Source organism: Eurytemora carolleeae, unplaced genomic scaffold (assembly GCF_000591075.1).
Source record: "Eurytemora carolleeae unplaced genomic scaffold, Eaff_2.0 scaffold1468, whole genome shotgun sequence".
Taxonomy (NCBI): domain Eukaryota; kingdom Metazoa; phylum Arthropoda; class Copepoda; order Calanoida; family Temoridae; genus Eurytemora; species Eurytemora carolleeae.
This window is the reverse complement of record NW_019397374.1, coordinates 7,231-20,862: the sequence shown is the minus strand read 5'-3', so window position 1 is coordinate 20,862 and position 13,632 is coordinate 7,231. Positions and strand designations below refer to the sequence as shown.

Here is a 13,632-nt window from a genome sequence, read left to right as displayed (position 1 = left end):
AAAGGTTTCACGCTCTCAAGCAAAAATGTATGAGAATTTTGACAATTTTTCTAACATAAAGTGCTAAAAAGCTTAGTCCAAGGTGTTGCGACACTACAAAGTCGACCCAGTCTGAAAAATTGAGGAAACTTTTTATAAGCAGGGTGAATCTATGTATGTGTGCAGTGATTAGAAAAGAAATCATCAAAATATTTTAAAACAGTTCACCAACAATTTCAACTTATCTCAAAAGACTCTAAGAATCTTGCGATTCATGTAAAAATAAGAAACCAAGTGAAAATTAATTAATATCCAGTTTTTGTGTGTTAAAATATTTTTGTTTGTTTCTAATCAATTTAAGTTATTTTAATAGGATTTTAAAGCAACAACATTGAGGCATGATTGCGGAATACAGTGAAAATCAGAAAACTCTTAAATATAAAAACGACTTTCAGACTCAATCTTTGACTTTTATAATAGTCCAATTTGCTCCAGGGCATTGTAAATTAGTCATTAAAGAAATAAGTGTCTTGTAAAAGTGCCTTGTAACATAACTGGCTATTGATAAAAAATTCAATTTTCGCAAATTTGCAAATTTTTTTGCAGATTCTAAAAGTAGAGCACAAGAGCTTTCTAATGATGTATCATTTGTCATATTTGGACATAAAACATGGGATTTAGAGAGGGGGGTCAAATTGACCCCCCCCCCCCAGCGTATCCTGATTTTCAAGTACCCCAGCAGGGATAGGGTTAAGAGTTTTCCAGTTATTCTGTAGATTAAATGTTAAAATTGTACAATATGATCGTAGGTTTCCTGTGGGTATATATGATTTGTACTTTAATTAGTTAGTTGAAAATAAGTTGTAGTGTAGGTAAAAAGGAAATTGTAGGAGGTCGAAAGGAAGTTGTAGTCGGTTGATAGGAAGTTGTAGTAGGTCGAAAGGAAGTTACAGTAGGTCAAAAGATAGTTGTAGCAGGTGGATAGATAGTCGCAATAGGTCGTAATAGGTTGGAAGCAGATTTTTTAAGGTCGCAGAGAGGTCGCTGGTTGCACTTTACGTTTTTGCAACGTCAAAACAACTTTGTATCGACTTAAGATCGACGTCGTAAGGACGTCGGCAAGACCTAAGACAACGTCCCCCTGACGTCTTGTTGACGTCGGTTGGAATGGAATGGGGATTGAACCGTTCTTTGACTAAGAACACCAAGAACGGAACAGAATGGGATGGACCATTCTTCAACTAAGAATGAACGGAACAGAACAAGAACAGAACGATTGGAAAAAAGGAACGAGAACGGATCGATTTAGCTGAAGGCCCTTGTATTAGAATGGAAAGGAATGTTTCCAAAAAGTCAGAAATTGCCCAGCCCGAGCTGTACTGTTATTTAATCCTAAACAGGCTGGAAGGTGGGTTTTGACGACCCCCCACTAATTTTTTTTTTGTAAGTTCTGTAATTTTGCTTTTTGTCCACTAAGCAATTTTTTCACTAACCAAATCTATCAATCTATTAATCTATTAAACAATAAATTATTCTAGTATACAATTAATTATTCTATTAATCAATTAATTAAATTATTACTTGGACTTAATTCACTGTAAACATATAAATATTTAGTTAAAATCCTATAAAAAAGCATGATTCAAATGTTTAATATCCAATACAACCTATAAATAGATCTAGTAAATATTGTTTGATGTTTAAATGAAGGTGGGGACGTTGTAGAGCCGCCATCAACCCCGCATTTTAACATCTGAACCCCCAGATTTGCGTTAAAATATCCAATCCCACCATAACATATGAATTTAAAAAAATGTTATGAATAAATTTTAAAGAAACTTTTCTGTTCTGCAGTTTCAAAGTTTTTAATCATTTGATATTTTAAAATGTTCCATATTTACCCCCCTATATTAAACCACTGTATCCCAATGTAATAAACCACTAAAAGCCATAGTTATAATTCAATCAGTGACTTAAAACATTAGAAACTAATATTTTTATTAATTTTGAAAGCTATTTAAAGGTTTTAAAAATGAAAATTTTATAGTTATTTATTTACCAAGCCACCTCCTGTTGGAAACTTCGGGTTCGGATGTCATTCTGCAAATTCGGTGGTTCAGATGTTGAAATGAGAGGATGATGGTAGCTCTGCCTCCCCCCCCCCTTCTTAGGATGGATTTAAATCAAGACAAAATTAAAACTTGAGGGAACTATTATGAATCAGAAAATGTCAGTTACATGGAGAACCATTTAAAGTTACACATTCACTGCCTTTAAATCTCTTAAAAATCAAATATTTTTTCTAATTTTAGAAGTATTCCAACTAACAATTCCAACTTTTTATTGATCGTTACAAATATTTTATGAATTTACTATTTTATTTAAGAACAAGTAAGTAGTATTCCAGTGCATTGAAGTCTAATCCTTCCTACAATACAGCCACACATATGCTTCTCGTCATATTGGTAGGTTTTTAAATTATGATTTATCTATTTTATACTTATTAATTAATAAGTAGATAGTTCAAGATTAGGTTCAAACATTATTTTTATTACTATCAGGGGTCATGTAAGGTCCAACACAAAATGTTCAACCGCTTGATGTTTATGGGATACAAAAAGATAATTACAAATAAACAGACACCCAGACAGACAAGCAAAATATCATATTATATCTATATTCATAATTTGCTTGTCTGGGTGTCTGTTTGTTTGTCTGTCCATTATTATTGAATAAACATCATAACAACTCTAAACCAATCAGGCCCAAATTTTGTTTGGGACCTCACATATAAATGCTTAAAATTACAAAAAGGTTTTTAACATTTTTTTAAATTTTTGTTAAAATTTGAAAATGACCAAATTGTTTTTTGTTTTTATTGCACAAAGAGGAGATGCTCAGAGATAGACAAGGGCTTATACAGAAATAAATTTAGAGTGAGGGGCTCAAATATATTTTCCCCCCCCCAGGAGCAAAATTTGAACTGTAAATTCAAAATATTTGACTTTAAAGGTACACATATCACGATGTTAACACTTTCATTATTTTTAAAAACGATCGTTTTGTCATGAAAACGACGACGAAAAATCGAAAATGAAATGATCATTTATAAACATGATTGTTTTTTTTTAAAAGTACGTTTTTTAAAAACTGTCGTTTTTAAAACAGTCGAGTTGTTTATAAAAAAAGCCGTTTATAAAATGGGCGTTTTTTTAAATGATCATTAACATAAAAGTCAATAAAAATTATTTTTTTAAACGATCTTTATTTTAAAAGCCAACGTTTTAAAAAACAATCGTATAAAAAACAGTCACTAATAATTTTTATAACGACAATCGTTTCCGAAAACAAAACAATGCTTTTGAAAATGATCAAAAAACAAAACTAAAAACAATTGTTTAACAATTTTTTTAAAATGATTAACAACCGTACACGTACAGTTCAATTACCTATCAAGTACTGCTTTATCTCTCCTTTAAACAAAACTAGCAGAAAAAAACATCAAACTAATTTTTTTTATGTTCCTCACTCTTCCGTTATAGATTTTAAAAATATGATAGCTCCTCTTACAGGTCTGTTTACGCCCGTGCAGATAGAGCCAGAATTAAAAGTTAAAATAGAAAATGGGCGCAAATCGCCTTAAATTCTTGTATATTATTTCAGCTCATTACTAGCTCTGCTGCTGGGAAGATTCAAGATGAGTCTTTAGAATGGTAATGTAATTTTTTTATTATTTTACATTACAACATGACATTAGATTTGTGATATATTATAAAACTAATTACATGGGTTACAGTTACTAAAATTGTCTGAGACCGAATTTAAAGAATTTGGGCTAAGCTGCTGAACTAGCTACATCTGGTTCAAATTTGAACTCCAGATACAAAGTTAAAGATTAAGGAAGGATTTGAATCGGTGGTTCAAATTTAAACCAGGGGTAGGAAGTTCAGCAAAGCACCTCAAATTCTTTAAATTCTTGATTACATTCCATATAGGGGCGAGGTGGGGTCAAGTTGGGAAGCAGACCATGGTAGTGAAGAAGTTGATGTGATCCCTGAAATACCGAGCAATGGTAATTTATTTCTCAGAATATTATGAAAGTACTGTAGATACTTACTAAAAGGTTGTATGTATAGTGTGGATATCAGTCACAGCCGAAAATTAAAAATTAAGAATAAAAACAAAATAAGTGAGATAAAATTTAAAATCATCCATAGGTATCCAGAAACTTAGTGACTTGTTTAAACCTCTGCTAACCAGGAAGAAAAGTGTTAAAGAATGTACATGCAAAACAATTAAACCAAGGGAAGAGGAAGAGGAGTTAACTATGCTTGAACCAGAGGAAGTATCTGAAAAAAATAATGGAACCACGGACTTGTCTCTTCCTAAAGAGAATGGAACTGACTATTCTATTGGATATTGGAGCCCGGACTATGACGTGAAACCCCGAGATAAATGTAATCCTAAAACTCAATCTTGGTCAGTATCAAACGCAATCTATTGCTTGGACAAATGTTCCAAGAAAAAAAAATGTCCAACTAAAAAAACCTGCCAAAAAATATGTATCTCTGAATATGATAGTATTTTGGATTCACGTATAGAAGAAGATGCCTCTCATCAACTTGGACTTTCATCATTAAAGGGAAAACAACTCCATAAAGCAGTTTGCAGGATAAGAAGTTGGGTCCAGATAGGAGATATTTGTCATCCAAAATGCAAGAAAGTTTCTGACTGCCTCAAATCAAATCTATCAAATCAAGCACGTAAAGATTTAATAGATCGTGTAAGATGTGAATCAATTTGTGTTTAAAAGTAGCATGTTTTTAAAACTCTTCTTGTATTTTATAAAAAACATACTTTTGGTTGAATCATTTAAAATTTTTAAGTTTTATATCCCTGTTCTTAATAAAGCATGTTTAAAGATAAAGATGTAGAGAGTGTCTCAAACAAAACTGTGCAGAATAAAAAAAGCTTTTAAAAAATCATCACTTTAATTTAAAATATTTTTACTTTAAAAATGATGTTCACGCTCTCATTTGTTGTTGGTCCATTTTTATGATAGGTTCAAGGTATTAGATAGTTAAAAAGGCCAAAAATGGTGTAAGTTTTTTTATTAGGCCTTCTAAGGGACTGTTCACGCATAAAAAGAACACCTTCTCAAATGTAAACATATGTCTTAGAGAGTTGAAGTCATCCAAGGTATTGTTTTATAGGTATACACATATGCATATGCATGTTTCAATAATGATATTGGTTTTTGAAAAATTTACCACAGAGGTTGTTATCCGCCAATTTTATTTCTAAAGGGTCATTTTAGGTGGTCAAATTATATTAATAGCAAACATCGTCATGTGTGTCTAAACAGGGGTAAACCCATGGTAAATCCATTTTTTATCTTTTTTTTTTTTGAAAATTTGACTCCTGAGGTCACAACTGCCCATTTTGACCTCCAAGTGGTCATTTTGGAGGTCATATTATGTCAATGGAGTACTCATACCGTCATGTCGAATTGTTTCTTACTATTTTTTGTCTATACATACTAAAGAAAATTCGCCGAATTTAGAGTAGAAAATTCCTTATTTTTTTTAATTAATCTGATCACAGTTCTCTCCAAGTGAGAGATTGTTTATCTATAAACTTTATACCAAACATTCAAATGGGAGAAGGAATACTAGATTGTTACATTTTACATCATGAAATAACTAAAATATAGAGCTTTCGAATAACACCTTGATCGTAAAAATTGAACAAAAATTGTTTCCTCAGACACCCTGTATTCTTTCCAACTGTATATATGTTGATAACTAAGAGCATTTGCATCTAACCCCATTTATTCAACATTGAAAATTTTGTGATATAATGGGACAAAAAAATCCTTTGCTTTTTATTTATTTGTGTGGCTGTTCCACGGCCCGCTTATATGTATGCTTCTATCTACTGATCTATACTATTCTGGGCAAGTGTACATGTAACATTGTCAGTGGGCTACACAGCTGTTATATCTAAGTGTACCCTAAATATTTTTATGAAATTTCTAAAACCTCTGCATAGCAAATTTTAGGTTTTACTATAACAAATTTTTACTATTGTTCATTCTATAAAAATAATTTGTACTTTTAAAAAAGTTTGAAGTGAAGTTCAGGGTCCAAATTAGAGAAGAACTTTGGAAGATAGTGGGCCCTGGAGTAATTAGAAATGAGATATTGTAGCTAAAATCTTTTGAAAAAAGCATTTTCTTCAAAGAGTTGGTAGCATCAAAGGTGCCTTGTTATCAGAATTCCAAAATGTGGTCTGCCCTTTTTGTACCTTAAAAATTGACTAAGATATTGAGAAATTTGCTTAAAATTCAAAATATTAAATATCAGCAAGTTGTTTAAATCTTTAGTATCTCCAACAATTTTTATAATACAAAGAAGGAGGCTAAATCTTATCAAGTTTTAAAGACTTACAATGTTTTTCTTTACTCCTTTGACATCTATTAACTTTACGAAAACCAAAGACAAATTGTAAGTTACAGGGTCCAATGTCTAACATACTGCAATAACACCCCAGCGAAAAAATTACACCAAACCTTGACTATGATATATTCATATTATATATCCATGGGCTGTTCAGAGTTCAGTTGGCACTTCAGTTTAAATATATTATTTACTTATTTATTTGGCTGTTCAGAGTTCTGTTGTCACTTTGGTTCAGATATATTATTTATTTATTTGTGTGGGTGTTCAGTGTTCAGTTGTCACTTCAGTTAAGATATATTATTTATTTATTTGTTTGGTTGTTCAGAGTTGAGTTGTCACTTCAGTTTAGATATATTATGTTAAATTTTGAAACCCTTCTACACTTCGATTCACATGTTGTAATGGAATAGGTAAAAGTGTATTGTTTTTATCTTTTGGTAATTCCTAGATTTTTCGGTTGGTAGGAAGGAATGGTTCATTTTCACTTTTTTGTAAAACAATCTTTTTTTGTTAATGACGTAAAAAACGAAAATTTAAACCAAAGAAGTGTTTTTTCTTTGTTTTAGTTCCTCGTTTTGGTGAAGAAGAAAGGTCGTTTTAAGCCAATTAAGATGCAAATATATCATTTCTTAAAATGTTTTGTTTGGCTGGTTGGTTTTCATTGCGTTTTTTATTTTAAAATATTGTTTTAAAAAAACTTGGTTTGCTTAGTGTGTTATTTATAAAAGTCAACCAACTCATCCATCATTCCTGTGGTTATGATAAATGCTCCAATTAAAACTGGTCAAGGTGTTCCTGAGTTATGATCCAAACATAGAAACAAACAATCACTGAAACAGAGATTAATAATTTATATATATAGATAAACATAAAAACGACATACTTCCGGTCATTGGATTTTGACATTCCCTATCCCTGCTGGGGTAATTGAAAACCAGGATACGCTGGGGGGGGGGGTCAATTTGACCCCCCCCCCCTAAAGATGCCTTGTAAGAGAATTTTCACATTTTCAGTTTTCCTTTTTATTTGCATACACATTTAAATTTGCTGTGACAAGGGCTTTTTCAAAAATGTATAATTCATCATTTTTGTTTTGGCACATTGTTTTGCTTATTAATTTTTTTGTTGATTATTCAAGTAGACAAGTGCTTCCCAAAAGTGCAGTATAAAATGTTGTAGATTTGTAACACAATAAGGATAAAGAGTTCTTGAATATTTTGAGTAAACCAGACATCAGTCTGAATAGAAAAAGGCCTTAGAGAATAGTTATGAATTTAAATGCATGTTCATAGCTAATTTTATCAAGGCCTGCCTAAAGAAAAAAATTCAGACCAAAAACTTTAATAAAATGGGTGCTAGGGAGGGTTGAAAAAAAGGTTAAAAAAAGAAAAAAATATTTTTTTTGTGTTAAAAAAATATCAAATTGTGACACATGTTTCTACATGCATTTTTCAAGGGCTTTTCAAAACTATAGTTTTTAGATCTGGAGTCTTGAGTCATTATAAATTCTACATTTTTTAGATCTAATTCCACATTTTTAGATCGAATTCTTCATACTTGCAAATTAATTTGGAAACCTTTTTTTCCAATAAATTGGGAATTTTATCTAAAATATGTAGAATTGGATTAAAATATTTATTTTCAAAAATTTTATTTTTTAGATGACATTTTTGACTCAAAATATATGAAATCTAAAATTTAGATTAAATTCCTCAATTTTCCAAAAAAAAATATAGTTTTCTTATAGTCTAAAACAGATTTTAGGCTAGTAAAGTGAGCAAGGCCCGAAAAAAACCTTGGTTTAAAATGGCCAAAAAATGTCAAACCAATCTAATCGTCTATGTACAAGCGGTCGATATCGACCGCTAACTTTAGTCATCCATTACCCCCTTATCGGTTTACAAATTAATTTGTTTTTTTTTTAAAGTTTTGCATAACTTGAAAACCTAGAAACCAAGTTAAAGCATATTTTTGCTTGTTTTTGTTTTTATTCAGTGAAGATCTTGATAGGTATTAACCCTATCTCTGCTGGGGTACTTGAAAACCAGGATATGCTGGGGGGGGGGTCAATTTGACCCCCCCCCTCTAAATCCCATGTTTGATGTCCAAATATGACAAATGATACATCATTGGAAAGCTCTTGTGCTCTACTTTTAGAATCTGCAAAAAAATTTGCAAATTTGCGAAAATTGAATTTTTTATCGCAAAATCCAGTTTTATAGTAAAAATGTTTGCAAAAAAAAATTTGTCCAAAAAATGACAAATTATACATTTTTGAAAAGCCCTTGACCATGCCATTTCAAATATGCAAAAATTTTTGCAAAATTTTAAATAACCTGATTTTTAATCAAGAAAAACTAAAAATGTGCAAATTTCCTTTGACAGGTTGTTTGCAAAAAATTTGCAATTTTTTTTTCGCAAAACTTGTGCAATCCGTTTCCTTATGTCATAGGCTTTCCAAAAAGCTAAATTTTATCAAAATCTGACAAGTGAAAGTGGGTCAAAACAAAGATTTAGTTTGTTACAGGCAAAAGCAGTCATTCAGGCAGTGTGCCTGAGGACTCAGGCAGTTAGTATTAAAGCCCGGTTTTAGGCCTAAAGGGAGGGCTTTGGGTATGTAAGAAAAGTCAGAAAATTTCAACAGCCTCAGACCAATACTTTTTGAGTTATGTAAAAAAAACTACAGGGGGGGGGTCAAATTGACCCCCCCCCCAGCAGGAATAGGGTTAAAAAGTCCTAAAATCTTTTTGAATTATAGAAAAGATGACATTATATGTTGCATCTTAATTCACCCAAAAGAGGCATGTGCATTTCGTATAAATCCAAATTTCTACTCTTTATATTACCGACCTCTTTGGTTACAAATAGTTACTATTGCAACTTCTTATTAATAGTTAGTCACAACTAGTAACTACTGTTTAATAGTTAGTTACCAGTTACTCCTTCACTACTAGTTACTATTGCAACTACTTATTAATAGTAGCAACTAGTAAATACTATTTAATAGTTAGTAACAACTAGTAACTACTATTTAATAGTTATACTACTAGTAGTAACTAAATCATGTGAATATGAATATGATAAAGTCCATGTTAATGATAACTTTATATTTGCATTATATGAAATAGATATATGATTGTATCGTGTTTTATTTCTGAATAATGTATTATTTTCGTCAGTATACCCTAATGAATAATAAATTAAAATGTACATTGTTTCCCCCCTTCTCCCCTCCCCTCCCATACCCCCCGGCCTTCCATCTCGCTGTTGACATTTAAAATGGAGCTACTGTCCTATTTTAGTTCTATTAGATCAATGCATGTTTATAATTTGTTTATTCTTTATCAAATAAAATCTCATTTAGTTGAAGCTTCTAATCTAAGGAACTTACCACACCCTGATGTCTTGGGTCTTTGATTTTTTAAACATTGTATTTTAATTAGGTTTTACATGTTTATTATTGCTTAGTATTAAAAACAGGTATCTATAAATTTATATTTATTTGAACTTTTGGTTTTTTGTTTAAAAGTCAGTTTGTGACAAAGAATTATAATGTAAAAATAGTTATTTCAGAGATGTACACATTTTTTGCACTGTAGTGTACTGTCTCTGGGCGGTAGGGTTTCCATTCGCAAAACTTTTGCGCAATTTTTGCGGAACGAAACGCAAAATTTTTCTTTCTTTGCGCATCAGTTTTGCGCGATGATGTCACAGCCTGACATGGAATCCATTTCACACAAAAAATCAATGAAATATTCTGTTTATAGGAAACGCATCTATTTCTGTTTAGCAACACCGCCGCCCAGAGAAAACTGGATTCAATATGTACGCAGAGAACAGTAATTAGCTTTCCTTTCCTTATTACCTTGGTTTGTGAAAAAAAATGGTACAGGTACATTTATATTTTTTATATTTCAAAAATAATCAGATTAATGCACAAGGAAATGCTGTCAAATTATTGCATGCATCCCAAATATTTCTGCAGTTTCACTTTAAAAAAAAGTTTTTTTAATAATCATTTCTTGAATGAGCCACTGAGCAATCTGCACAAATTGAGAAATTACATTTTTTTATTAGTAAAATAATCACAATTTTTGTATCACAATTGTCCCATGAGACAAAATAAATGCCTGGCAATTTTAATAATTTTTCTATTCAAATCGTGGACTGTAATAAACACACATAAAAAACAACTAAAATAGATTTTGGACCAAATTCACAGCTTTTATCTGTTCATTAAAAACTTTTATGTCTTCTTAAAACTTTGTTTTTCTTAAGATTATTGCATAAAAACAATATAATTATGTGACAACATGAATAATTATAACTGTTTAATTGTTAGTATAAAATATTATGATTGGTACAATTCATCAGCAGAAAACTAAAATTCTAGTCATCTTTAATCTTTCTTTTTTTTAAGAAATTGCGCAAAGGATGTTTACGACTTTTAAAAGTCATGAATTGTTAAAATTTTCAGGTTACATTTTTATGAATTTTTAAGTTACAAATCACAAAATCTTGAATTCTTTATAACATTTTGTTTCTGGTTCTTTTAATAATTGGCAGCCATTTCATTTAAAAATCGGCTTTTGTCATTTATCATGGTTCCATGTGATCATCTTCAGTGTCCTTTCATATTCTGAAATAGAAATGTTTGACATTTAAAAAAAAAATATTTTAAAATGTTTAAAACATTCTTATTGGGATTTTATTACTACTAAAAATAGATATTTTAGTTCTATATAAAAATAACAGGAACAACAAGAGCGATTGCAAGAAAAACAATCAATTCATATTATTCCAGGCGATAATGGTAATTTTCGGTTCTGTACAATTCTATCTATTCAAATTGTATCTATTAAAAGTCTAGTTTTGAGTCCAATCCCTTTAGTCTTAAGTCTAAGCCCCCCATTGCTTTGAACTTTTGTGAGCTTAGTCGACTTTGATTGGTTTTAACTTCATGCTTAATACGTAATCCGTTTTTGAAAAGAAAATTCGTCTTTGTCATAAACTCAAAATTTCTAATCTCTATATCTTTGCAACCTGATGGCGTAATCCTTTGATATTTGATATCTAAGGTCTACAACATTTGTTTGAGAAGATGTAAGATTTAGAAAATAAGATTTTGTTGCAAAGAGTAATTTCCCTTTGAATGAATAGTTATTGAAACTAATTTAAGACTTGAGATTTAGGATTCAGATTGCAACTAATTTTCAACATGGTAAAGTTTATTAAAACAGTGTAATGTTGTATTTGGGGAATTTTCATGGCTGGAATTGGTGGATTCCGGGATTTGATTATAGAATAAGACTCACTCAACATTGAGACTAATTCTCAACTAAAACTAACCAAGGTCGGTTTTATTTTCATTGGGCCTAAATCCTTAAGTCGAGTATAACAGGGAACATCTGTGGATCATGTGACACAAACTGTGGTAAGCTGATTCATAAGCTGGGTCTAAGATTGAGCCTTAAACCCGGGTTTAAGGAATATAAGACTTGAGCTAATTCTTTGAAATCGCCGACTGATGATTTAAAAGATTACCAAAGGAGAATTTAGATCGTCAACTGTCAGATCAAGTTCATCATGCTTTCTTTTTTCTCTCCTGAACAAAAATAAATTTTTTAAGTGATATATTTAATACTATAGTTGGATTGCTTGACGTTGTTCAGGTGTTTATTATTAGTCTTAGTTACTCCCGCCATTTTCCCGCATTTGGTATCAAATTATGGTTTTTGCTGTATACTTGGCACCTTGATTAATTTTTTTTTTAAATTTGTTTAACTTATGTAAACACTTTATTTGAGCAAAACGCCGCACTTTAAATTTCAAAATAATGTGACGAAAGTCGCTTATATTCAACAAAGAGTCGCTTTTTTTGGCAGTCATCCAAGTTTTGCTGCCAAATAAGCGATTTTTGGTTTAAAATTAGTTAATTTTGTATTTCTAATTTAATGAGTTGTTTCGCTTTCCAAAATATTTAACCCTGGTAATCAATTTTTAATCAATCAACAGTTAACAATTATTGTCTTCTAATAACAACTGCCGAAAGCTTGGACATGATAAATTAATTAAAGTAATAAAATATGAAAAAAGCTGTAAATTATTAAACTATGTGCGTCATAAAGTACCAGAATATGGAACAAAATGAATGTTAAAATTGATAAGCTTTCTACAATGAAATAATGTGGTTAGATGTTAAATCTTTTTTTTTGGGCTGACAAAGATATAATTGGTTGGCCATAAAGGTTCGGTAATTAAAGATTTGGAAATATGAGAAGGCAGATTTTTTTTGTGTTGCTATGCATGGGTATTGAACCGCTGAATACTTGTCCGTTTTCTATATTATCATCATTGTTGAAGTTATAGAAAAAAGCTAGTTTTTTTACTCTAACCATTGTCTTTCCAAAAAAACTTGGTTTGCTTAAAATAAGACTGTATTTTCATACAAATCTTGATTTGAGGAAAACTCTGAATGCATTTAAAACTGATAAAGAAGAAATTCGTAAATATTTTTTTAAAAACCTAAAACCTAATCGGCCAAATGGATTTGAGCATTTTTATTAAAAAAGTGACCAATCATTGGTCATTGCCCATAAACTTAGCCGTATAAAGAATCTTTCATTAAAAACTTTTTATCTATAGCAAAATCAGTTAATATATATAAATACTTTGCTTGTCTGTCTGTTTGTTTGTTTGTATCCAATAAACATCAAAAGAACTGAACTGATCTGGCCCAAATTTTGTGTGGGACCTCACATGATCCCAGGGAAGGTTTATGAATATTCAAAATTTCAAAAATTAGCCTTAAACAAAATTTATTTGTCGATTTTTTTTAATAAATCTGCGACCCTTTTTTGAATACAAAAGGAAAATGTTTACAACTAAAATAGAACAGCCTAGTAGAAATATATTATGAAAGGTCTCAGACATTAGATTGCAAAGATATGGGGATTATAAATTAGAGTTGAGTCTAGTACCTGGCTGAGTGTGTATTTGTGTAGAAAATTAGGTCCCCAGATTTAGGACTTTTTCCTGAACTATTCCTAAACATTACACGAGACCTCTTATCAATCCTGAACATTACACGAGACCTCTTATCAATCCTAAACATTACACAAAACCTCTTATTAATCCTAAACAGTACACGAGACCTCTTATTCATTCTAAACATTACACGAGACCTCTTATT

The 13,632-nt window shown here is 30.8% G+C and overlaps 2 protein-coding genes across 2 annotated transcripts in view; one reads left to right on the top strand and one right to left on the bottom strand.

Annotated features, from left to right (window-relative positions):
• The first annotated feature begins 796 nt into the window (after positions 1-796).
• Positions 797-4,906, top strand: LOC111713853 (uncharacterized). The gene is made up of 5 exons (XM_023488816.1): positions 797-1,387; positions 2,366-2,444; positions 3,643-3,692; positions 3,975-4,051; positions 4,197-4,906. The coding sequence occupies exons 2-5, from the start codon at positions 2,427-2,429 to the stop codon at positions 4,787-4,789; spliced, it is 738 nt and encodes a 245-aa protein (XP_023344584.1). The 5' UTR covers positions 797-1,387; positions 2,366-2,426; the 3' UTR covers positions 4,790-4,906.
• A 5,427-nt stretch (positions 4,907-10,333) lies between these two features.
• LOC111713848 (uncharacterized) overlaps positions 10,334-13,632 on the bottom strand; it is a gene marked incomplete at its 5' end in the record, with an annotated part of 8,840 nt that continues 5,541 nt past the window's right edge. Inside the window, 3 exon segments of the mRNA XM_023488807.1 lie at positions 10,334-11,079; positions 11,985-12,045; positions 13,421-13,515. Of these exon segments, the coding sequence (XP_023344575.1) occupies positions 11,062-11,079; positions 11,985-12,045; positions 13,421-13,515 (174 nt within the window).